At 42.3% G+C, this 24,392-nt stretch overlaps 3 protein-coding genes across 6 annotated transcripts in view; 2 read left to right on the plus strand and 1 right to left on the minus strand.

Moving 5' to 3' along the window:
* Nucleotides 1–441: 441 nt before the first annotated feature.
* On the plus strand, nt 442–18,601 carry LOC129763122 (GTP-binding protein 2). 4 transcript variants are annotated; one of them, XM_055761909.1, is made up of 4 exons: nt 442–671; nt 2,288–3,069; nt 3,128–3,955; nt 4,027–8,626. In XM_055761909.1, the coding sequence occupies exons 2-4, from the start codon at nt 2,311–2,313 to the stop codon at nt 4,084–4,086; spliced, it is 1,647 nt and encodes a 548-aa protein (XP_055617884.1). In that variant the 5' UTR covers nt 442–671; nt 2,288–2,310; the 3' UTR covers nt 4,087–8,626. The 4 variants fall into 4 exon arrangements, with proteins under 4 accessions (XP_055617884.1, XP_055617881.1, XP_055617882.1 ...); XM_055761906.1 differs by lacking the exon at nt 4,027–8,626 and adding an exon at nt 18,019–18,601 and having other exon boundaries at nt 443–671; XM_055761907.1 differs by lacking the exons at nt 442–671; nt 4,027–8,626 and adding exons at nt 1,274–1,422; nt 18,019–18,601.
* LOC129763127 (evolutionarily conserved signaling intermediate in Toll pathway, mitochondrial) lies at nt 18,013–19,957 on the minus strand. Its single transcript, XM_055761916.1, has 2 exons — nt 18,994–19,957; nt 18,013–18,933 (listed from the first exon to the last, which is right to left on the minus strand). The coding sequence occupies exons 1-2, from the start codon at nt 19,859–19,861 to the stop codon at nt 18,638–18,640; spliced, it is 1,164 nt and encodes a 387-aa protein (XP_055617891.1). The 5' UTR covers nt 19,862–19,957; the 3' UTR covers nt 18,013–18,637.
* Nucleotides 19,412–24,392, plus strand: part of LOC129763126 (RNA-binding region-containing protein 3) — a 47,337-nt gene continuing 42,356 nt past the window's right edge. The window contains exon 1 of the mRNA XM_055761915.1: nt 19,412–21,604. Within this exon, the coding sequence (XP_055617890.1) occupies nt 20,018–21,337 (1,320 nt within the window). The 5' untranslated portion in view covers nt 19,412–20,017 and the 3' untranslated portion in view covers nt 21,338–21,604. The remainder of the gene's footprint in view (nt 21,605–24,392) is intronic.

The raw sequence follows: 24,392 nt of genomic DNA on the forward strand, positions 1-24,392 counted from the left end.
ATGTTGATCGGTTCAGTAGCTTCCGAGTCCATAACAATCAGACAGACAGACAGACAGACAGAAATCCATTTATATGAATATTTTTTATTTTATATGAATAGAATTTTATTACGATTGATTTGTAACTATCACGTGTTTCACGTTCCGTCTGTTACGGATGGATCACGAAATAACCCGTGTTTTCTACACTTGAAGGTTAAATCCTTGGTTTGCCAAAGATCTAACAAAGCCTACCGATGGCTCACCTTCGTCTCATCCACATCGAAGGAAACGATCTCACTCGTGGAATCCGAACAAATGAAGCATTGAAGTTTACCCAAAAATGTGCGGTCCTTAATATGTTAAGTTTAATTTTTTGTACGCCATGGTGATATGCAGAATCCATCTCCTGTTGTAAATATTCGTGCCGCCATTCTCTCTACAAAAGGGCCCCACTGTCACGCAAGCATTCGAACGTCATACCGTCTGCCCGCTTCGTTTGTGCTGGCAAAAATGTCCACATAGCAAAGTTTATTTTTATTACACAAAGCAGCAGCAGAACGGTGAAGCTGGTTTTGCCGTTCTCTGCACATCGAAAGTGAAAAAATTGCAGAAGAAACAGTGCTCGAAAATATTTACATTCTTCAGACGCGGGAATTATTGGCGGAGCAAATTATACTTTGCAAAAACTGGTACGTATCGTTGAGATTAAGAACTGAGTGAAAAACTCAGCCCGGAGCCCCGTTGAAAAACTGTAAATTATCACCGCCATAAATAGGTACTGTCCTGGGAGAGTGATCTTAAAATGGTCCTCTTGGTATCGATCCGATTTTGGTTTTCGCACAGCTGAAAAGCATCAAAACAAGACGTCTTGTTTACCAACAAAAATTAAATTAAAAGTCGGAATCTTCTTGTTATTTTTAGCTTTTTACAGGGGCCATTATTTTTTTTCATTCTCTATTTTGCCGTTTTTCTTCGGCTCGGGTTCCGATTCAACCGCTTGTTTCATATCTCTTCGCTGGTGGGTGTGTTTTTAATAGAAAAAAATGAAATAAGAAAACCTCAGCTGTAAACAAAACAACTATTTTTGGTGCATTTTTGAAAAAAATGATATCCCAATGACCTTGACAGTCGTAACTTGCTCTGTCTTGAAGCACCTTAGGCCTCAATTAAGCAATATCTGGTTTGTGTACGTTTCGAAAGGTCATCGAATTACAATGACTTTCACGCTCGCTTTCAATGGCTTGAAGAAATCGAAAGAACGGTTTTTGTGGTGAACAAATTTGTTTTTGAATTCGTATTCAGTGCTTCTGCTGTTGCGGCTGGGAGAACGAAACGTTAACGCGTCGTCGTCAAACATTCACCTTTTAAATGTGTTTGAAGGCAGAAGTACCCCGAGTCGTGAAAAAATCTAATCAGAGCACTTTAGGCCAACCTGGCAAAGTAAGTAGGATCAGTTGAGGTGCAACGCTTTCACGCGCGTTTGTTGAATAGATAATGGGTATTTTTAACGAAATATGTGGGAAAGGAAGGATCGCTTCAAGGCCAGTAGTAGTGTGAAACGTGTAGCTTTTGAATGCCTGACATTTAGGACTAAGCGATAAGGTCATCAGCATTCGTTCTTATTATTTTCCATAGATAGTGGCATATTCTAAAGACACTTTCTCAGAATTGGGAAAATCGAATGTATCGGGAAAACCCTCATTTCACTTTCAATTTTCAATACAAAAAAAATCCAAATCCATATGTGTATTGGTATAAGTTTATTCTTGTCGCTCAGCTGAGCAAGGGTTCGAAAGTGTGGGAGCCGCAAGACCTGTTTTAGCGAAGGCGCGCGCCAGCAAATACTTTGAAGCGAGGAAAGAAACAAAACTGATGCAATCGCGCGAAAGTGAACAACGATTCACGTGTGTATCGCAACGATTCGAACCTCGCGATTAACCAACCTTCGACACCGCTCAGCTGTTGTGGGATCATTCGCTCGGTGGTTGAGGGTGAAAGATCCGCTAAGGAAAACTGTCTTCGATAGACACGTTTTTTTTTTTTTTTTTTTTTTATCTTAGCCTTTAGGCCGAGAAGCGATATTATAGACACGTTTTAACATGAATTCGAATTGCGCTTCTATTTCATCATTTCGCGTTTATATTTTCAATATTAGTATAGCAGATTTCTGTGAGTAATGCAATCGGAATACTTGTAGATGTGATATTCTTTGGAGATGCTTCGCTTGAGGTTCTGATAAGAAATGTCGATCACAACAAAAATGAAAAAAATGAAATTGTAACGATATTTTTTTTCTCTAATTCAGGTAACCATTGAGGACAACTAACGATGAGCTCGTTCTTCGATTTATTTGACCCGACAGCCTGCTCGTCAGGAGGGTCTCTTAACAACAATGACGATGATGACGACATGTTCCTTTCGTATGACGAATTCCTCTGCAAGAACGAAACCAAACATCCGGTGCAGATTCCCACAAGACCCAACCACAATCGTCATCATCGCCATCAACAGCATCAAAACTTTGTGCAGCAGTATTCACCCACATCGACACTGATTGATTTTGATCTGGACATCCTTCCGCCAGAGCCCCAGCTGGGCAACATCGAGTACAAACTGAAGCTGATTAATCCCTCCAAGCAGCGATTTGAGCATTTGGTAACTCAGATGAAATGGCGCCTGAGGGAGGGTAACGGGGAGGCAATCTACGAGATTGGCGTTTCCGATTCGGGCCAGCTGCACGGTCTCAGCGAGGCCGACATGAACTGCTCGCTGCAGACGCTGAATCAGATGGCACGAAAGTTGGACGCATCGACGTCGGTACTGCGGCGTAAAATCCTCGCAGCCGGACGGTCGGTAGTGGAGGTGTTGGTGAGGAAAATTCCGGACGATCAGCATAACATAGAGGTGCGAGTGGCTGTGTTGGGTGGCGCTGATGCGGGAAAATCCACCTTGCTGGGAGTGTTGACACAAGGGGAGTACGACAATGGAAGAGGACGAGCGAGACTGAATATGTTTCGCCATATGCACGAGATCCAGACGGGCCGAACGTCTTGTATTTCCCATGAAACGTTGGGTTTTGATCAACAGGTAAGTGTTATACTGCCAATTCCGAGATGCAAAGATTTAATTCTCGTCATTCACGCAGGGAAACGTAATCAACTACAAATTCAACGAGATGATGACAGCGGAGGAAATAAGTGACAAGTCTACCAAGCTGGTGACATTCATGGATTTGGCCGGTCACCGGCGTTATTTGAAGACCACAGTGCAAGCTCTGTCCGGATATTCCCCCCACCACGCAATCATAGTGGTGGCCGCTGGAAGTGACATTAGCAATATGACTAAGGAACATCTTGCAATTGTTCATGCGCTGGATATGTCCTATTCCATTGTGGTTACTAAAGTTGATCTCGTTCCACCGGATGAGGTTCTGTTCGAACTGAAGAGTCTGCTAACTGCCGTAGGCTACCGAAAAGTGCCATACCTGATTTCCAACGAAGATGACGTACTGAACGCGAACGCACATCAAAGCCTGGAACAGATCGTACCGATTTTCTGCGTTTCGAATGTCAGTGGTGATGGACTGGATCTGTTGACCAAGTATCTTTACGTGCTCTCGCCGGGAATCAGCAATTCGGAGAAGGAACGGCTCGAGCAGGAGCCGATCGAGTTTCAGATCGATGAGATTTTTAAAGTGGCCGAGGTTGGGCCTGTGGTTGGAGGGCTTCTGTGCAAAGGTGTTCTGACAGAGAACATGCAGCTGAAGATTGGACCTCTCCAGGATGGGACGTTCTTCCCTGTGACAGTACAAACTATTCATCGCAACAAAGCTCCGTGTCGGGTAGTACGAGCAGGCCAGAGCGCTTCGCTGTCGTTCTACCCTACCGACAATTTGCCACCGCTGCGCAGTGGCATGGTAATACTGCCAGATTATGACGATGAAAATGACGCCTATGGGTCATTTTTCTTCCAGGTAAATTTTGTATTATATTGGCGTTGTGCACAAATTACGTTACGCGATAAGAGGGGGGGATTTCTTTTCAGGAGTCCAAAATGATCGGCTGTGGGTGCCGATATTGGCTGGCATTCCCCCGTCCCACATAAACATCCCGCGGTTCCAGAGCGTCGGTGATGGGGGGTCGTATCCAGGCGTGGGAAGCTTCCACTGGTGTTTATCGAGAAAAACGTGAAAATCAACGCCGCGTACTATAAAACCGAGGTTCTGGAGAAGGTTGTGGCCCGACACTTTGGGACCTCTATGGGAAGAAACATTACGTCCTTCAACAGGACGGCGCATCAGCCCACATGACGAATATCGTACAAGCGTGGTTTCGGAAGAGTTTGACTGATTTTCTCGATAAAACTCCTAGCTTCCCGGACTTTAATTCCCTGGACTCTTACGTATGGTCGTACATACTGGCCTAGCAGAGGGCGTAAATGGTTCCTCTTTCCCGAGTTTTCTCAGGTTTTTTTTCAAACAAAAGATAATGGTCCCACCTCATTACCCTACAAAGGTTTGAGAGGGACGACTTATCTTATTGATAACTAGCAGACCCGGCGAACTTCGTCCCACCCACAATTGATATTTTGAGTTAAATCATTTCGAACACTCATGTTCCCACAAATTATTTTTATGTACGTGATCTATACTCGTGGTATATAATTTCTTTTATGACATATAAACCTGGTGCAGACTAAGACGCATCAAATTTGATACTGACTACTTAAATCAGTTAAATCGTGAGGAACGGACACCAAATCATTTATCCTGTATGAGAAATGCCAATCAGATCGCTTGCTGTAGCGCCAGCCTATATACCCCCGCTAGCTTATCGCTTATTGATGGTAAGGATTTTCTGAATTTACGACAGCAAAACCTCATGCGAAACCATGTTGGTAGAATACTCGACTTAGCGTTCACCAATATAGCATACGATTCTATTACGATTAACTCTGCTCGGTTGCTTCGTGTTAATTCTCATCATCCCCCGTTAGTGGTATCGATTTCAAACCCGGTTCCACCCGATAACGCTCCTAAGAACATTGACAGAAATCACCTACATGAAACTAGATTTCGATGACCTATGCCACTATCTCTCAAACACAGAACGGAATTTTGTCATGGATGCTGATTGCGTATCTGTTGCAATCTGTTGTGCAAAATCGATAGCTGCATAGGATTTATATGTATCGACAAGATTGACCTTTCTTTAAATAATTACTTTAGCGAAATTATTACAAAAATTACGCGCTACTCTATATTCATAACATGGGAACATATGTGTCTTTACGTAAAAATATTTACTTTTAGCGTCAAAGCCAAATACATGGAGAAAAATAGAAAGTCCTGTTATGGCTATGACCCATATGAATGGAAGCAGATTGATTATTCAAAAAAATCCACAAGAACAGTGCAAAGTGCAAACTACGCATTGCTATTGTATAGCCGGACTAGGCGAAGTGTGTTCCCAGGCTTTGTGCTTATTTCCCTGGAATGCTGGTCTCGTGAAGAAGTAGATTTTTATTGAGAGTGACTACCTTGAAAAACCTTGAAAACAAGGGTATTTCAGGGAATTTCGTCACCAATCTGGAAAAAATTAAATTCCGTCAATTAGAATTTTGATTATTACAGTAATTAGAAAAGTAGGATTTAATTCCGCTTCCTAGAGCGGCCCAAAGGATCGAATGAAATTTTCCAGCTTGCGATTTCGGCCATGAACTGAGACTAAAAACCACCGCAATTCACGTGCTATTTTCGGACACTTTTATAACTCGTAGCGCAGAGTAAAAATTGCACTAATTCGATAACGATGCTGATTTTATTTATTTCACCTTCAGCGATGGAATATTCCTCAAAAGACACCTTTTTCGATTTAATACAATTTCAAAATTCGTTTAATCACCGTTCACGTTTATACAAAATGGATTAGGTATAATATAGGACTGATCTCGTTCTTGTTTGGAATTAGAATCTGACAGTGTGAAGATCAAACAGGGTTTTTTTCTTATCTATTGCGTAAACCATTTTCTTGTTCGTTGTATGGTTGGTTGAACTTTTAAGGCGGCACGAAAGTTTTTGGATATTCATTTCAATTTCGTTCACAGTATATGATTTTGCCTGTAGGTGAACTTAGTCCTTCCGAAGGGTAAACAGCGTAAAAGTAGACGGCTTTTATATTTGCGCTGTTTTTGCTAGCATTTGGCATCAGTACCTGCAGTTTAGCTATAACCAATTCCCTTCCTTTTTTCTTCTTCAAAAACTATCGATAAATTCATGCTTGAAACTCATACTATCAAAGCTGTGTGGCCTGGAAACAGTTATGTGTCACAACTGCTGAGAAAGACATGGTTTTATGGAAAGAATGTTTCATGATAGCTAGAATACTGTAAAAATCTAGCACTGATACAATATTGCGGCAACGAAAACAATAAGTTTGCCCACTATGATCCGAAAAATTACCGACTGGAGCATTTCTGGAAAGGACAGGTTTACGGAACTTTTTATCAGTCTTCTGTCTCTCATGTGGAAAGCTCAACGGTGAGAAGGCTTTTCCATCAAAAGCGAATGTTCGGTTGTGCTGTGCGACAAATTTATTATGCTACACTTCATTTTGGAAGGATAGAATCGATAGCATCCATACAAATGATGAGCTAGTTAATTCAACTAGTTCGAAATTCTCATCCTCTTTATCTAAAAGACAAGAAAAGTCGCAAGTCATATGCTGCAAATGAATCACAGTATGGAAATATGAATGGTTAGAAAGGAGCCGAAAGATTGCAATATAAAGCATTTCGTTAGAATCGCAACAGTTTCCTGAAAATAATCCGAATCAAAATTAAAATGACTCATTCTGTACTAGTGTTTCAGACTCCTTCAAGATAATTGTGAACTGTATTAATAAATCCATATTTTTAAAATCTTTTACGACACTTCTCAGTCGCCGTTTAGGTCAATTTAAAATCACAAACAATTCGATATCGTTGACGTTCTTAACTCTTTTACGGGTAGTGACAACTATATTGCCACCAACGTTTTTATTTTTTCTCTTTAACGTTAAATTATCACTTCTAGCCTTATGTGGTAACAAGTTCTGATATCTAGCAACATGACTGAATTTTTAGAGCGCGAAAAAATCGAAAACTATTCATTTTGGAGCTATTTTTGTGTTAACAACTCCCAATTTAAAGCAGCAAGAGCAAATTTCCCGAAAAGTCATTGAGAAACTGTCAATTTGTTGATGTTTTCAATACATATGAACTGTTAAGGACCTGCTGAGTCTGATCATGAGATTTATTAGTTGTTTTTGTTGATACTAACATAAAAAAATCATTTTAACCATCATGTGTTTACCGCTAGACAGGCAGGTGGCAACTATATTGTCACCAATTTTTGATTGATGTTGATATTTTGAGTATTGAAAAAAAAATGTTTTTTTTGTGTATTTTAGCATGTAAACATGTAATCGTATTGTAGTTTACGTTGATTTACATGCCTAGTTCTTACGACCTGTTAAAGGGTTAAATTTCATTGTTTAAGCTAACTGAATGTTTTAGGAACTATAACTAAAGTACTAGTAGAGCATTTGATAACTAGTCTACATCTGAATTTTTTTCTGAAAAATTACTGGAAAATCAGGGAGTATCAGAGAATTTGTAGTCGACACCCTGATATTGAACATTCGTTTGCAGACATCCTTCACCGGTGGTTAGTTCCGTCAAAAAAGCAGTTGATTATTGTGAAATTATGGACATATTCAATCTACTTCCATTGATATGGATCATAGCCATAACGGAAATTTCTATTTTTCTCCGTGTATAAGGCTTTGACGCTAAAAGTAAATATTTTTATGTAAAGACACATATGTTCCCATGTTATTAATATAGAGTACCGCGTAATATTTGTAACTATTTCGCTAAAATAATTATCTAAACAAAGCTCAATCTTGTCGATCCATATAAGACCTATGCACGCTTAGTGAATTTATTTTTGTTCAGAAAAAAAATCCAAACGAAAATTTTGTCTGATAATGAATTTATACACAGTGCATTCAAAAAGTTCCGGGACAACCGCGCGCTAAAATCGGGAAGTGACGCTATCTCTGCTCAAACGCGCGAACTACTTTCCGCCAACTTCTGGCCAGCTACCGTTTCTACCGTGAACCGCTATCTCGATTCAGTAGCTAGTTTTGGCTGATAAGAGTAACGCAGTGATTTTTTGTCGCGTCACAATTTTAATTATGGAGCAGAGAACCGCCATCAAATTTTGTGCCTCAAAAGTGTCCTGGAACGATTATTGGCATCACCCATCCCCCATATTCTCCGGACCTCGCCCTGGCAGACTTTTTCTTGTTTCCCAAGCTAAAGAACGCTATGAAAGCGGACCGTTTTGACGATGTCCCGGAACTTTTGAATGCACTATGTAATGTTGAACACGTTGAATTATCAGTTGGGAGAGCATTGGCCATGTTGGAGTTGGATAGATGTTGTCGCATTATTAGTTCATTCTTTAATTTATTAAATGCTATTTGACATTCGGGGGTCCAGTCAAATTTTACGTTTTTTCTTAGCAGTTTGTTCAATGGGTGTGCTATTTCTGCGAAATTCGGTATAAACCTTCGATAATAATTACAGAAGGCTACAAAACGCCTGACTTCATCGGGAGTCGAAGGTGTGGGGTAATTTAATATTGCTGAAAATTTTGTTTGGTCGGGCTGTATGCCGACAGCTGAAATATTGTGTCCTAGGTATGTCACGTCGGGTCTAAAAAATAAGCACTTTTGGGGATTTAATTTTAGGTTATACTTTTGTAGTTGTTGAAATACATTTTCTAAATTGTTGAGGTGATGAGTTACAGAACATCCAACAACGATTATGTCGTCAATATAAAGAAATGCACATTGGGGAGGTAGTCCGCTGAGAGCTATGGACATCATTCTCTGGAAACTGTTTGGGGATATATTAAGGCCGAAAGGTAACCTAGTGAATTCGTAGTGGCCGTTAGACGTTGAAAATGCTGTGTATTTTTTTGATTTGTCGTCAAGTTCTATTTGGTGAAAACCTGACATTAAATCTAATGTGGAAAAGTATTTTGCTCTACCTAAATTATCAAGGATTTCGTCTATTCTTGGAAGTGGAAATTTATCTGGTGTAATTTTTTTGTTTAGTTGGCGGAAATCAACCACCAATCGCCATTTCTTATCTTGGTTGTTAGATTTTTTGGGAACCAGTAATATTGGTGAGTTATATGGTGAGATGGAATGTTGAATTATTTTATTATCGAGCATGTGATTAATTTGTTTATTTATTTCTGTTGTTTGGGCTTCAGGTGTTCTGTAATTTTTTATATATACTGGAGTTTTGTCTTCTAAACATATTTTTTGCTTGTAGAAATTGTTTGTTGTTAATGTATCTTTTTCCAAAGCGAAAATGTCGTTATAAGTTGTACAAAGTTTGATAAGTTTAGTTTTCGCATTGTCTGGTGTGTTTTCCAGTTTTAATTCTTTGAGTAGTTGGGTAATTCTATTCGGAGAATCCTGATTTATTGTTGTGTTAAGTTGATTAATGGAGTATTCGCTTAAAGGTATTGCTAGTGGTTTGAAATCTGTTGGTATTGTTGTTTCACTTGTATTAGTGTTTATGAGATTAATATATGATGAATTTTTAGAGATTATTGAGTTTGCGCAGAATAGGCCTGGTTTAATTTCTTGTGCTATTATGACGGTATCCTCTTCTATGTTCGGTAAGAAAAATTGTTTTATTAACTGACATCTTGGTGGGATAACGTAATTATTATCCCAGTTATCTTGAATTGGTATCTCTATCTGCGTATTATCATAAAAGAATGTCATTAGCCATGTTTTCAGACATAGGTTACATTCAAATTTGGTTAGAAAGTCTCTACCTAAGATGCCATCAGCTTTTATTGGAAATTTATTGCTGACGATTTGGAATTGATGTGGAATTTCTATGTCATTGAATATAATGTTTGTGCATGTGCTTGCAATTGTTTCTATTTTTCCTTCTGTAACTCCGTTAATAATGCATTTATTGTTGGTGTCTATTATTTGCTTTCCGTTAATTGGGTCTTCTTTGATTATAGAGATGTCCGCACCTGTGTCGATTATTAATGTGCATGGTCTTTTAGTCATTTGCATTTTTAGGGTGACGAACATTGAACAAGTTACGTCACATTTGTAAATGTTTAACATCGGTTTCCTAACTGTTGGTTTCCCTCCAATGACATAACCGGCTCGGACTGGAGGTCGTCCGTCGGAATTTCTTCGTTTCCCGTCAATCGGATGTATTGTACCGGACGGTTAAAATTAGCATTGTGTTGGTTGTTGTGATATCGCTGCGTGTTATTATTTGTAAATTGACCTCGAACTTGGTTCTGTCGGCCCTGGTTGTTATTATTTCTTTGAGGAAAAGTTGAGTTGTTGAAAAATTGTGCGTTTCTGCGTTGTTGATTATTAAAGCTGTGTTGGTTTCTACCTCTGTTGGTAGAATTAAATGGATAACGCTGATAATTGCCCCTGTTAGCAGGGTGGTTGAAATTGTTATTGTATCGATTTGTGTTTCTGTTAATTTGCGAATAGGAGAGAATGTTAACGTTCGAACTTGTGGAATTTTCTTCCAGTGCTTTTGTTGTTGCATCTGAAAATGAGTTGAAAGTACCCGCTCTGATGATTAGAGAGGTTTTTTCGTTTTTCAGTCCGTTAGCTAGGCTTTTTATTCCTTCCTTTGTTGCCAATGATTTAGCAACCTGTGTTGGAACTTCAATTCCGATGTACGCATTTTCTAATTTGTTGACCAGTATTTCGAGATCTTGGCAAAAATTTTCTATATTACCATTTTGTCTCAGACCGGTCATTTTTGCTATTATTTGAGCGGGGGTGTGGATTTAATTGTCGATTTAAGGGTTTGAATGATTTCTTCCAAAGAAGATGGTGTGTCGGGGAAGGCATTTCTAGCTCTTCCTTCGAGTTTTGTTAAAATAACTGTTATGATAGTCGTTTTATTGTCATTTGTTTCTAGTGTTTTTACTAGGTTCAGTGCGTCCAAAAATGATTTTAGTTTGTCGATTGTTCCGTCAAATTGAGGGACTATGGAGGAAGTGAGTTTAATAGTTTCTGGAAGGTTTGCCATTTTTGCTTTTATTTTGTTCAATCCTACTGTAAATAAAACCGCTAGTCCAATCTCTTTTAGGCTACGTCTTTTATACTGTTTATTACTAGTTATAGTTTCTCTAATATTTTGGATAGCTTCTTTAGCTGTTGATATGTAGTGGGTGCAGTCCGATCCCTTAATAGTATTTATATTTAGTTTTAAAATTCGTTTTACTTCGGCATATAATTGCTCTGCTTCTTGTAGTTTAGCCCTCAATGTAGTTTTTCTAAGATTTTTTACTATTTCTTGTTGGATCGTCTTGTTGATTGTTTGTAGTTTTTTGGACGTTTTTATGTAACTTAGCTGTAGTTTGATCCATCTGGTTTTATACTAGGTCGGACGCCGCTTGCATTTTACGTGCCGCCTCCACAGCTTGAGCTGTTACCCATGTTTTGTAGGCTTTAAAAAGTTTCATGAGCGTTGTTATGATAATTACGCCTAGAAGAATACAAAGGATTGTTCCTTGGTATTCGTGCATTTGACCATGATTTTCTAAGTGGTTCAATATTTGGACCTGAGGGTCTCCTGTATTTGCTACAGTTTTAGAGCTAAAAAGACCCATGCTGGTCTCAAAACACATTGGGCAACAACTATCTATGTATTTATTTCGTTTTTTTTTTGGCAGACTTATCTCACTTCTTAACTAGGCGAACCTAGCCAGAATTTTCACCTGCCCCCGGGCTTCTGAATGCCAAAGGGGGACTAGGCTCTGCGGAATGCACGTATCTGCATGCTCGTGCTGTTTCAGTCCTGACCGAGAAATTGTCGGACAATCGCGCAGGTGCTAAGGATGACCGACTTTTGGATGCCGGCCAATTCCTTCTCCATGTTCAACACCTTTAGCGCTTCCAGAAGTGTCTTCGGGACAATTCCAGTTCCAGAGAGAACGACTGGAACAATTCTTGGGACCTCCCTTAGCCCCCACAGTTCCTTGAGCTCCACGGCCAATGGTCGGTACTTGCAGATTTTGCGACCGTGGGTCTCCTCCAGATTCTGGTTCAGTGGAATAGCGACATCGATGATGGTGACTTTGCGGTCGCTCTTGTCGTAAACCATTATATCTGGGCGGTTGTGGTGGATCGAGAGGTCGGTCAGAACAGTGCGATCCCAGTACAGCTTGAAACGGTCATTTTCCAGGACAGGTGCAGGCAGGTACCGGTAGTTTGGTACGTTGTCTTCCAGTAGAGCACATTGGAGCGCCAGTTGTCGATGAACAATACGGGCCACGTTGTTGTGGCGCTCGGTGTAGGCTGCGTTGGCCAAAACGGGACAGCCTCCCATAATGTGCTCTATGTTTTCACCTGGTTGATGGCACATCCGGCAAATGTCATCAACGTCTTGATGCCAGACGTACCGCCTGCAGTTTCTCGTCGGCATTATCCTGTCCTGGATGGCTATCATGTCGGCTTCTACTACTGAAGAGAGTTCACCACGCGTTAGCCACAGATTAGATGCGGCCTTGTCGACGTGTGGCCGGTCCAGTTGATGGGGGTGGGCACCATGCACTGCCTTCTGCTTCCAAGCTGCAATCTTCTCCTCCACTGTCTGCAGATTGCAGTTGAGTTGGTACTCCGCTTGCGCCAAGTGCAGAGCGCTGTATCCTCTGTCGGCGGCGCAGACAGCCCGGTATAGCGCGTTTTGGTTGGCGCGTTCTGCGAAGTACTCGCGCAGTTGTCGTACCTGGGCAACACACAGTGCAGATATGTCGACTATTCCAAGTCCCCCTTCTTTGCGTGGCAGTGAAACTCTCTCCAGTGCCGATTGAGGATGGTGCATTCCGGCCTCTTTGAATGCTTTCCTCATCCTCCTCTCAAGGTCCTCTAGGTTAGTTTTGCTCCATTTGACTACACCAAAACTGAAGGTCAGTAGGGGAACCGCGAATGTGTTGATCGCGCGTACCTTGTTCCCCGCGTTGAGGAAAGTCCTCAGGACACAGTTCACTCGACTCAAGAACTTGTCTCGCAGCTCCGTCTTGATGTCGGAGTGGCGAATCCCGGTGAGCTGTCGGAATCCAAGATATTTATAGGATTCGCCACGAACCATGTCTCTTATGAACTCGCCGTCATAGACCTCGTAACCTCCGGATTCGGTAAGCTGCCCTTTCAGCAGATGGACACAGCGGCACTTGTCGAGGCCGAACTCCATGCAGATGTCCCTGCTTATGTCTTCGACAACCCGGATAGCTACACCTAGACGCTGACGTGAATCAGCGTAGACCTTGAGATCATCCATGTAGAAGGTATGGGTCACTTCTTCGTGGGCGCCGTCGCCATACCTTATTTTATAGCCATGACCGTTTCTATTGAGCGTCCTACTGAGGGGGTTCAGTGCCAGACAAAACCAAAGCGGGCTGAAAGAGTCGCCTTGGAATATCCCCCTCTTTATCTGCAGCGTTCTAGACTGCAACACATTTTCCCCATCACTGAGGTGCAGAGACGTGCTCCACTGCCTCATCGCATGCTGCAGGAACCTAACGACGACGGGATCAATCTTGTATAGCTCCAATACCCGGACGAGAAACGAGTGAGGTATGGAGTCATAAGCCTTCCTGTAATCGATGTAGGCCATACTTAGGTTCCGCTGGTTATATACCGCCTGGCCGACTATGGCTGCGTCGATGATGGCCTGGTCTTTGCAGCCATGCGTATTTTTCCTGCATCCTTTCTGCTCTTCTGCGATGATATGGTGTTGTTCGCAGTGGGCAGAAACTTTGGCGGTTATGATGCTGCTTAATATCTTGTACAGACTCGATAGGCACGTTATCGGCCTGTACTTTGATGGGTTCAATGTGTTGCTGTCTTTCGGGAGGAGGAATGTGACGCCACGGGTGGCGAATTCAGGGAGGTTGTGTGGGTCACGTAGCACCTTGTTGAAGCACTCAGCTATCTTTTGATGTGCGACGGTCAGCTTCTTGTGCCAGAAGTTCTGAACACCATCGGGGCCCGGTGCTGCCCAGTTCCTCAGGTACCGCGAGGCTTCGCGGACATCGTTCTCTTCGACGATGATAGCTGGCATCTCTCCAATTTCACCACAACTCTCCTCCTCCCGTCTTAACCACATTTGCCCGTCGCGATGTTGTACTGGGGTCTCCCAAATACCAGCCCAGAAGTTCGTCACATCGCTAATATCTGGCAAACCTTCGCGGTAGTCGGGCTTCTCGTCGCTAATGTGGTCGTAGAACGCTTTTTCGTTATCTCTGAACATCCGATTTTGTTCCTGGCGCTTTGCAGAGTCAGAGTAACGTTTCAGCCGTTTAGTTAGGACGCTCAATTGCTGTACCAGTGTGTCGAGTTTTTCCGTCAGCTGGTGAGCTCCCAGCTGGCGAAGTTCAGTAGGCCGCACGATCACAGCAACTTGGCGACATAATTTCGCCGATCTGTTGCCTCTTTTGTACGCCATCAGTCTTCCAATTGCGGCGCGCTTGTTTAGGATCCGTTGCTCCAATCTCCTTCGCCATGGAGGCTCACGCCTTTCACGGAGATGTTGGAGCAGTCCGCCTCTTGGCCTAATACGGTATCCTAAACTTTTGGCGGTCGCCACAGCAGCACAGTAAACTTTCAGTTGCAGCTCCTCCATGTTCTCAGCATCAACCAAGTGCAGCGGAAGAACGTGCTCGTTCATGAGCTTTACTGCACTTGTCAGCCTGCGGGAATGCTGCAACTTCGGGATCCTGGGGCGCGACAATGGGTCTGTGTCGCGGAACTGTGAGATCGCCTCGTCGTAGTGGAAGACCAGATCGCGTAGTAGTTGTTGATCTGGCTGTGGGTCTTCCGGCTCAGGGGGTTGTAGTACTGTGGCCTCCACTGGTGCTGATTCGCGTGCCCCACTCGCGAATGAATTGCTCAGCCGTACTGAACTTCGTCTCGACACATCGCTTGCTCTGTTGTTCCTGGAGCTTATTTCTCTCTGCACCTGCTGCTTGATCTCGTCGATTTGCGTTTGGGAGAGCATGTTGTTGCGTACTATCGCTCTACGCCTCGCGTTCATCGCGTTCTGATCAAGCCTCCCGACGAACTCTGGATACGCTTCCTCGAACATTGTTAGTATTCGAGGGCGACCGCTCATGTCCGTCTCCAAAGCAGTGCAGATGTAATAGGCGCGGATCACGAATTCATTCATTTCGTGTGTCCACATGATCCGGCGCCTAGTGGTACCCACAAGTGTGGACGACTGTCGTCTGGCAGTCGCAACACGTCTCGTAGGCGCAGCGTTTCTTGGGTGATGTCGATGGCTGCTGTTTCCGTGTGGCGGTAGCTCTTCGGGTTGAACCCGGCTGGTGGCCCGCTCTTGCACATCGCCCTCCAGCCGCTGGCCGCTCGCTCTTACGCCCGTTCCAGGACCAGCTCCAGTTCGGGGACCCTCCTCGGGTGATCGCATTCTAATTAATCTTCGTGATCGTAGCTCCATGTTATTGGGTGTATCTCCTTTGCCCGGGAGACAGCGGGATGGCAAGGCCTCCATGACCCGGGAGGCCTTCCCCGGGAGAGATATAGCGCTCTGACTCGCTCGCACCCCCTCACTTAGCCACTTTCGACACCCGTTCTCGGAGCCAAGACCAGGTGTGTGTTTCCAGTTCACGCCCGATCTAAAAATGTCGTCATATGATCTTCGTGGAGGCGTGAGATAGGAACATTTGAGACCAACAGGCAGGCTCCTACCCTATGTTGATCCCCATTTGAGAACCAAACACGGTTTTTTTTTTTTTTTTTTTTTTTTTTTTTTTTTTTTTTATTAAGAACTGCTTATATATATATAATGATTTCAGGAGCTCACCCGCCTTGCTTTTCCATCCGGCACCTCTGCATGTGATGGCTGCTTCCTGTCTGACTTAGTTGATTTCCTTCTATGTTGACGAGGGGGTAACACTTAGCGATGCTGTGGTGAAGTAACGCTACTGCTGCAGGTGGTACCAGTACGATTGCAAGTACCAACGGAATCACTGTATTGCGGGAACGCCTCTTTAAATGGGAATGCCTTGCTGACCGTTGAGGCTACCCAGTGGTGTGTTTTAGCGTCATGCCCTCGCGCACCTGTTTTGCTGCTTTCAATATCGATTCGCTGATTCTGTCATGCGTCTCATTTATCAGCACTCACAAATCACAAATCACTCTCTTTGTTTTTTCACCAGCACCAGCTAAAATAATTTTTTTGTCTTTTTGTCTCGCGCTGGGCCCCGACGGCTCGGTGGTTCTGATGTAAGGATAGGTTTGTTCAGTTAATGACTCTTTAAGGATTAGAGCACTTGCAGTTCAACGTAAACATCGATCGTGAATCAAACTTCTCAGCAGACAACGATGGCACAAACAAATGAGCTTCTCCAACCGACTCCGTGCAGGAATCATTTTCCTTCAACATGCTTTCCACTTTGCTGTATATGCTCGACAGCATGTCTTTATTGTTCAATCAATCCGGAACAAGCGATTCATTGTCGGAATTTTCTTCTTCTTTCACTACAATCTTTGACCAACGTCTATCACTCACTTTATTCTTTCGAGAGAAATAAATTTGTAGATCACTGTTTGCACCTTAATTTGCTTAATTGGTTTCTGTTCAGTCGCACAACAACACTTTCCGGCTCACCCTTAGTACCGCACAGATCACACTAGTCCTGTCACGGTCGCCATGTCGCAGGTCGCAGGATCGCCATGTGGACACCCAGTAGTTTCTTTCGGTTATATGAAAAGACTTTCACGTACGCGTTCATACTGAGTCCGCCCAACTGGGTCAGACTCCCTTTTATTCAATTCGTTTATTTCTTACAACTAGCTACAACCTAAATTCTATTATTATGCGTGGTCAGGCGAATTGTAGTAAAACACATAACACATGTGTCCGAAAAGATGTCAACCGGAATCGAAAGCATAAATAGGAAACGTTTGCGCATTTGCGCAAGCATGTGTTTGTCATTAAATTCACGCTAGCGAAGCTAGCGAAGAAGTGCAAAAGTAAACAAAGGAAGTTAATGGTCAGCGCGTCATATTATGCAATAAATAACCATCGGAACCTTGGCCTGAATTTACGACATGGTTCGCATGTTTATTTTGGTTGCACAGCGTGACGCACTTGCTAGAATTTTGTTGCCATAAGGGCATGTGTATCGGGTTGTAGGTGGTCCAGTGATCCTGTTACAATGTGCTCTACTAGTAAAACCCTTTCATCATGCATATAAAAACCCGGTGTATCGCTAAATTGAAATGCTTAAAGCTTCTGGTAGACAAATATGCTAGAAAACTTTGATGGCGTTTTTCTCAATTGCTGATTTTGTAACGGCGGCCATTTTGGATTTACATTTTTCATAAGTAACTGTGTTCTACTAGTCAAGCCCTTTTATTTGATTCCCATATTGATGGGGTTTCAAGAAAATGTGTAGTCCGACAAAATTTACAAACATACAAATTTTCAGGCGGAATAACGCATTCCTATTTATATAAATAAAAAAGGAAGGCCAAATGTGTTGCTAATCGCAAAATCCGAAGAAGGAATGGTCCCTTTTGAGCCGTCTTATTTTTGTTGTATTTGTCGTATTCTGCCCATAAATCAATGTTATGATGAGAAAAAGTTTAGAAATTTGTTCTAAAGAATTCATATCAAAACAATAATTTTGAGCGGGACGAAGTTCGAAGGGTCAGCTAGTACTTAATAAAAGCTAAAACATTATGAAAATTGTACAACCGACTTTGACTTTGTGCGCAGATCAGGTTAGCGTTACATAACTCAAGAGGGAGGGTGGTTTGCCTTGCCTAGCTTATTGTTAATTAGGGAGGTGGAGGGGTTGCAGATGGTTCTAGATCCGCATTTTTCAGCGCTACGTAATTTGTGTACCATGCCTATGATGAATATGGATAGTTTACAGCATTAATTGATTTTCAGGCTCGGGTTTCGGTACTGTTTCACGCAACCCGCATCTATAAAGGCTTCCAGACAACGGTGCACATCGGAAGCATCCGGCAAACGGCTGTGATTGAGGGAATCATGGGAGGGACGGAGGCAGGAATCAGTACCAATCAGACTGCATCGGTACTGTTCCGATTAGTGCGCCATCCCGAGTATATTCGTCCCGGAATGAGGATACTGTTCCGCGAGGGTACCAGCAAAGGTATTGGAAAAGTAACACAAGTATTTCCGCTCAATGGAAAAACAAATTAACTTTGATGAATGTTAAAAGTGAACGTACAACAGGATAAGATCCATGATCGCTGAATTACTACCTGTATTCATGGTAACAGAAACAAAAAAAAAGTTTGAACTGTGATTTCAAAACGATTAGCAAGTGATATAAATGATCCTTACGATCGTTTAACTATTTAGTTTCGTCTTCTCTAAGATTGTGACAGAAGCACATTTTTTCTCGCAAATGTTCAGTACTATAAAAAAAGAACAAACTAAACAGTTATTCTACTTAACGCTCTAGATGTGTGTTCTCACAATGTCGAATAAATTCAATACCACAATACCACAACGTTTTTATTCACAATTTTCTTGATTGCGGCTATGCACTTATTTCCTCACTGTCATCGGGAGCGGCCACCTTCAGCTGATCAGGCACCGGGGAGGTAAATCGAAACAGCACTGGCATTTGTGCCAGATATGGATTTCCGTGTTTCTGAAGTAACCGCACCCACGACAGCAAGGAATCCTTGGTTGATGAACCCGTACAGCATATTGCGAAAATTGTTCCATCGTCCTGCTCGTGAACGGATCGTTTGAATCCGACTTTGTTCTTGCTAGATTCCATCCTATGACTTATTCCAATCCCAAGGAATGGTATCCGTATATTGCGAACGTCTGAAATTGAAAACCCATAATTACTCTCCCACAAAATGCGCAATCCCTAAAAGTTACTACCGTCAAAATCGCGTTCGTCCTCCGGCGGTGGCGGATTAGACTCGCTTTTCAGCAGAAAATAATTAATCGATCGATTCCTCAGCCATATCACAAACGGACCCTCGATAAACACTGGTTTCAGCTTGTGGCGTGCAAGCAATCCCGTCTGCTCCGAACTCTGGCCGCTTACAATCCACGTTTGATCGACTGCATCGGGAACGTCTTTCGTGTCGAACAGAGTTATCTCCGACAGCAAATCTACCGTACACATCCGCTCCACGGCCATCCTTGCCAGTTCAAGAGAGTCATTCGGGACGGGGTTCGGCAGAGGCCACGGTGACAAGTTTTTAAACTTTGGCATCCAATACATCATACGCCAATACTTGCGAACAGGGTGACCCTTCTTACCGAACACATTTATCAGCATTGATTCCATCTCGTAATCCGGTATGACCCCATTATCCTCCATCTGTTCCAGCAGATCGATAATGACCTGCTGCTGGCGCGGATAATGCATAAATTCGGCCTGGAAGATGTTCGTCGGTATGAACTTACCCTTCGGCATCACATTGATCAGGGCTTTATACACTTCCAAATCTCTCTGCACCCCAAATTCTTCCATATGTTTTAACGCCGCGTAGATAAACTCGACGTGATTTCTCCGGTGGACGCTCCGATCCTCGAATACACGCACCATTTCTATGTAGGTTTTCTTGTCTTTCTGTGATACATGCTCAAAGAATTGTGTCCGAACTACCAGCTTGGTATCGGAGCTGCCAGTTTTCGGACCTTTACCCGCATCGTCACCATTCGAATTGGATGTGCACGCCCGGAAGGAAGTCCTGGAAAGCAGATAAACTGTCCCAATTCGTTGCCTAATCAACATCATTTTACTGGTGCGTGAACAACACAAACACGAGCTGACAAATTGAAACGTCAAAGCAAAACAACATAACGTTTCGTTTGAAATTTTCACCACAAACAACTGTGCATAACGCACTCAGTTTGTTTACTATCCTCAAAACGCGTCGGCATAAATTTCAGGATGGAATCAAAAATCGAACTTTGCATTAGGAATTTCCCCGATTCGCTCAGCGAATCGGATATACTAGAGTTTCTGGAACATTTCGGTATCAGTGCAGTGAAATTTCTCAAGAGACGAAACAAAATCTCCGCCATCGCTAGTTTACCGGAGGAAACCGTTGCACGATGTGCAATAAGCCGGCTTCATCAGTTAAAAATACTCGATAGACGTTTATCCGTTGAATACTACAGGCGCCCCGAAGTGGAAGTGGTCGATGCAGACACGGCAGCCCCTCCAAGCATCAAGCCCACCCACGAGTTGAGCAACTTTGTCAAAGCACTGCATGCATTGCAGGCGGAGAATTTCAGTCAACCTCCGCCGCCCTACTTGAAGTATCGATATCCGAAACCAACGCGAGAGATTATCGACAGCATTTGTGTCGCTCTGGAATCGGTTCCCAAGTTCTACACCCAGGTGTTGCATTTGATGAATCGAATGAATCTGCCTCCACCGTTTGTTCCGAGCGATTTGCAGAGAACCACGAACCAGACGGCGTCCGTGAAGAAAGATGCCTGCCAGCAAACGGACGTGACGTGTTTTCAAGAATCGCTTCTGGCTGAAGGCGAATCAGAGCTTGAATCGGACGAGGAGTTGCAGCCCAAGCGCAAACAGAACACGATTTGGAGCAAAAATCGTTTCAAGCCTTATACTCTTCCCAAGAAAGCGGACTGCAATAATAAGGTGGAACAGGCGAGAATGTTTGCTCAACAACAAACAATCAAGCCACCCAGCATCAAGATGCGAATTCCGGATGAGTTGAGAGTGAAACCCAATCGTTCGCCCCCGATCTCTCAGGAAGTTGAAGAAATGAATGCTTCCCCTGAAGAAATTCCTGCAGCGAAACCTTCAACCATCACTGAGGAGGACCTGCTGGAAAACCGTATCCCTCAAGGTCAGCTCGCGGAACTTCCCGTGTTCAAAAACTACACGCCGGGTCTTGCTTCCAACAAACTGTATGTAAAAAATCTTGCAAAAACCGTCACCGAAGCGGACCTGAAATGGATCTACCATCACTTCGCAATCACCTCCGAGCCGGACAATGAAATCGATATCAAACTAATGCAAAGCGGTCGAATGAAGGGACAAGCTTTCATCACATTCTCCTACGTCTACGAGGAGGACCTGGATCGGCTGGCGGAGAAACCAGCCGAGCGCGCACTGCGACTGACCAATGGATTCCTACTGAAGGATAAACCCATGGTGGTTTCCTATGGCAGAGCCGTCGGGAAGGGGGAAACCGGTTTGACAGAGTCGACGGTTGCGGGGGACAAAGCGTCGTGAGAGGAGAAAGTTGTTTTGCGACTCGCGCCGAATTGAAGAGCAGTGAATACGCAAATACATGTTCGTCTAAATGACACACTACGCAGTCCATGATGGGTGATGAATGGGAATGATGATTAAATTTGGGCGAAGTCACATTTGTGGAGTGCGTGAGAGTGCAGGGATTGTTTTCGTTTTTTTTTTCATTGATCACCCCGATAAATTCATGGATTTGAAGAGGAAGCGCGATGCGGAGAATGAGAACGAAGAACAACTACAACATACGAGGTGAGAGATCACATCATTTGTTTGTTTTCGAACGAAATTCGGTGAGATAACTAGGTTTAATTCTGTATTCCAACCGATAATGTTGTCGAGTAAATTGAATCTGGAATCCGAGCAAAAAACTAGTAATTGAATCGTTTGATTGCCTTTTAAAACAGTTCGAACATTTGAATCGGAGCATATCTTTGGTAACAAAGCTGCTTACTGGATCCAACTGAATTGAATTTGACTCAATTAAGCCGGGTTCAGACGGTGCGAGCAAGCATACGAGTCGGTCTAGTCAGTTACTGCAGTGCAGCTACTCACACCGTGTGAACACATCATGCCAGTTATTGTCATGTGTGATCCGGCGTGCGAGCTACTTCAAAGTTTTTTGAATTTACTCGCACTCGCATGCTTCAAAACGTCAAAAACAGAATTTAGCGTTCGAATCAGGGATGCCAAATGTAAAGAAATGTCTCTATTTTTAAGATATTTGAAAATATGCGAAGATATTTATAGACTTGAAAATTATTGGAAAAACAAATAAAACCCTCATAGTTTCTTAACGAAATCATTGTTATTCTGTTTTGCACGCTGGCGGGGCACGCTTTCTTTTTGAGATAGTTTTCTGGAGAATGTCTAATATAGAATCATTATCAGGCACAATTTTCATTCAAAATTCACTCACAACTTGCGAAAAAAAGTAAGGTTCTAAGAAACAGAATACATATTCGATTTAAAAAAGTACATTTTCATTCATTATTTTAATTTTTGACGCGTGTGAATAAAATTTTAAAAAGTCTTCTAGACTATCATTTAAAGCATCACATACTTCCGGAATTATCTTAGCTATGGATGCTTTCGAGATTCTAAAAAATATCGACAACAATCTGAACAATATTCCAGAAGAAAGGCATATCAATGTCATTTATATTATCACTCTTGCAGGTACAGCATCCTTCATGAGTGTATCTTGGCGTTGTATTTGTGGAGCAATTAAATTCAACAGTTTTTCCACTTGTTCAGGTGTTATTCTCAACACTGCTCTGTAATCTCTATAAAATTGTGTAATGATACATTCAACTGAAAACCTAAGATGAAAACTACCAATAAAGAAGTCGATTTCGGACCAATCATTTGACAAATTCGGACCTGATTGCTGTTTCTGACTATTTGATGGACATTTGAAAAATCGCCTGGCATCCCAGGTAAACCCGTGCCGTAGTATCTAGTTTCTCGCCAGCAGCTCACACTATGTGAACGGACAAGGCGAGTCAACCAATTGTCAAGCGAGTCCACCGGGTCAGTAGCTGCTCATTGTCAAGTCAGCTACTAGCAACGTATAAATGGGCCTTTAAGGATAGTTGTAATCATTATTAGGAATTTTGATCAATCAAGTTAAAAATATTACCAGGCTAAAACTATTTTTCTTTCCTACACCTCAATATTGAACAAAAACGGAATCATTTAACTAGCACTGTATGTTTTGGCTCTATAATTTTATGATTTATAGCTGACCCGGTAAACTTCGTCCCGCCCAAAATTCTTCTTTCTTTGTTTTTAAGAGGCTTTAAACTTTGAAGTTCATTCGCCTCTACCCCCGCCCAAAATGGATTTTTTGTTATTAATACCTTCAAACATTCACGTTTTCTTACTAAATGAACGTTCATGGATCCAAACGCAGATCTGATCATTGATTGATACTCTAATTGGCCCTTTACAGTTTCGTTTTTTCCTTATCATGATGTAATTGTATGGGACTTCTATTATCCGAGTTTTCCCATTTTTCTTCCGAGCTTTCAAAAAACTTCTTCAGAGAGAGGAGAGGATGGCTCTTTGAGAAAACTTTGGGGAAATGGATTTTCAGGCAAAAAAAGGCACATCTATAACTTAAGGTGGCCGTACACTGTTTGCCCGGAGGTGAAATATTTGATATTTTTTGACAGATAAGGTTTGATTTGATATTTGTACAAACACTATTTTGTTTGCCACTCTTCAATTTTCAACAGTAGTAAACAATATCAAACACCGAACATGGAAAAAATCAACTGAAATATTCAAGGTAACCTAACCGTATACCGTGATTTGTGTAGAATATATTTGATCAGTACACGTTGACCAAATTTTATCTGTCAATAAGAGTCAAATATTTGGCTTCGGTCAAACAGTGTATGAGCACCCTTATAGCTATATAAATAAAAACGAAACTCCAAATGTGTTGGTAAGCGCAAAACTCAAGGAAGGAATCGTTCGAACCACCATTTCTTGCTCCCTAAAACCCCCACATGCCAAATTTGGTTCCACATGTTTAATTAGTTCCCTTAAAGAGGGGGAGGAGTGTCGAATCACCATAGAAACATTTCGTCTTCTTCTTCTTAAATGGCACTAACGTTCCTAGAGGACCTTCGCCGTCTCAACGTAGTATTACTTGTGTCATTTTTATTAGTACTAAGTTGAGATTTCATTTCCAAATAACACGCCTTGAATGCATTCTGAGTGGCAAGCTCTAGAATACGTGTGACGCTAATCACTCGTTCACGGAAGCACGATAGAAACATTTAATGTCCCCTAAAACCTACACATGCCAAATTTTGCCCCATTTGCTTGATTAGTTCTCGAGTTATGCAGAAATTTTTGTTATATTTGTATGGCAGCCTACAAAACCTATGTAAAACAACTAAAAAATACGAAATACACTAATTACAACATTTATTTCAATTCTGGTTCGGTCGAAAAGGTAAATACATAAGGGGCCTGATAACGAACATCACTTCACGGTGAAAACGAAATGAAGGGTATACAAATTGTA

This window comes from Toxorhynchites rutilus, chromosome 1 (assembly GCF_029784135.1).
Source record: "Toxorhynchites rutilus septentrionalis strain SRP chromosome 1, ASM2978413v1, whole genome shotgun sequence".
Taxonomy (NCBI): Eukaryota; Metazoa; Arthropoda; class Insecta; order Diptera; family Culicidae; genus Toxorhynchites; species Toxorhynchites rutilus.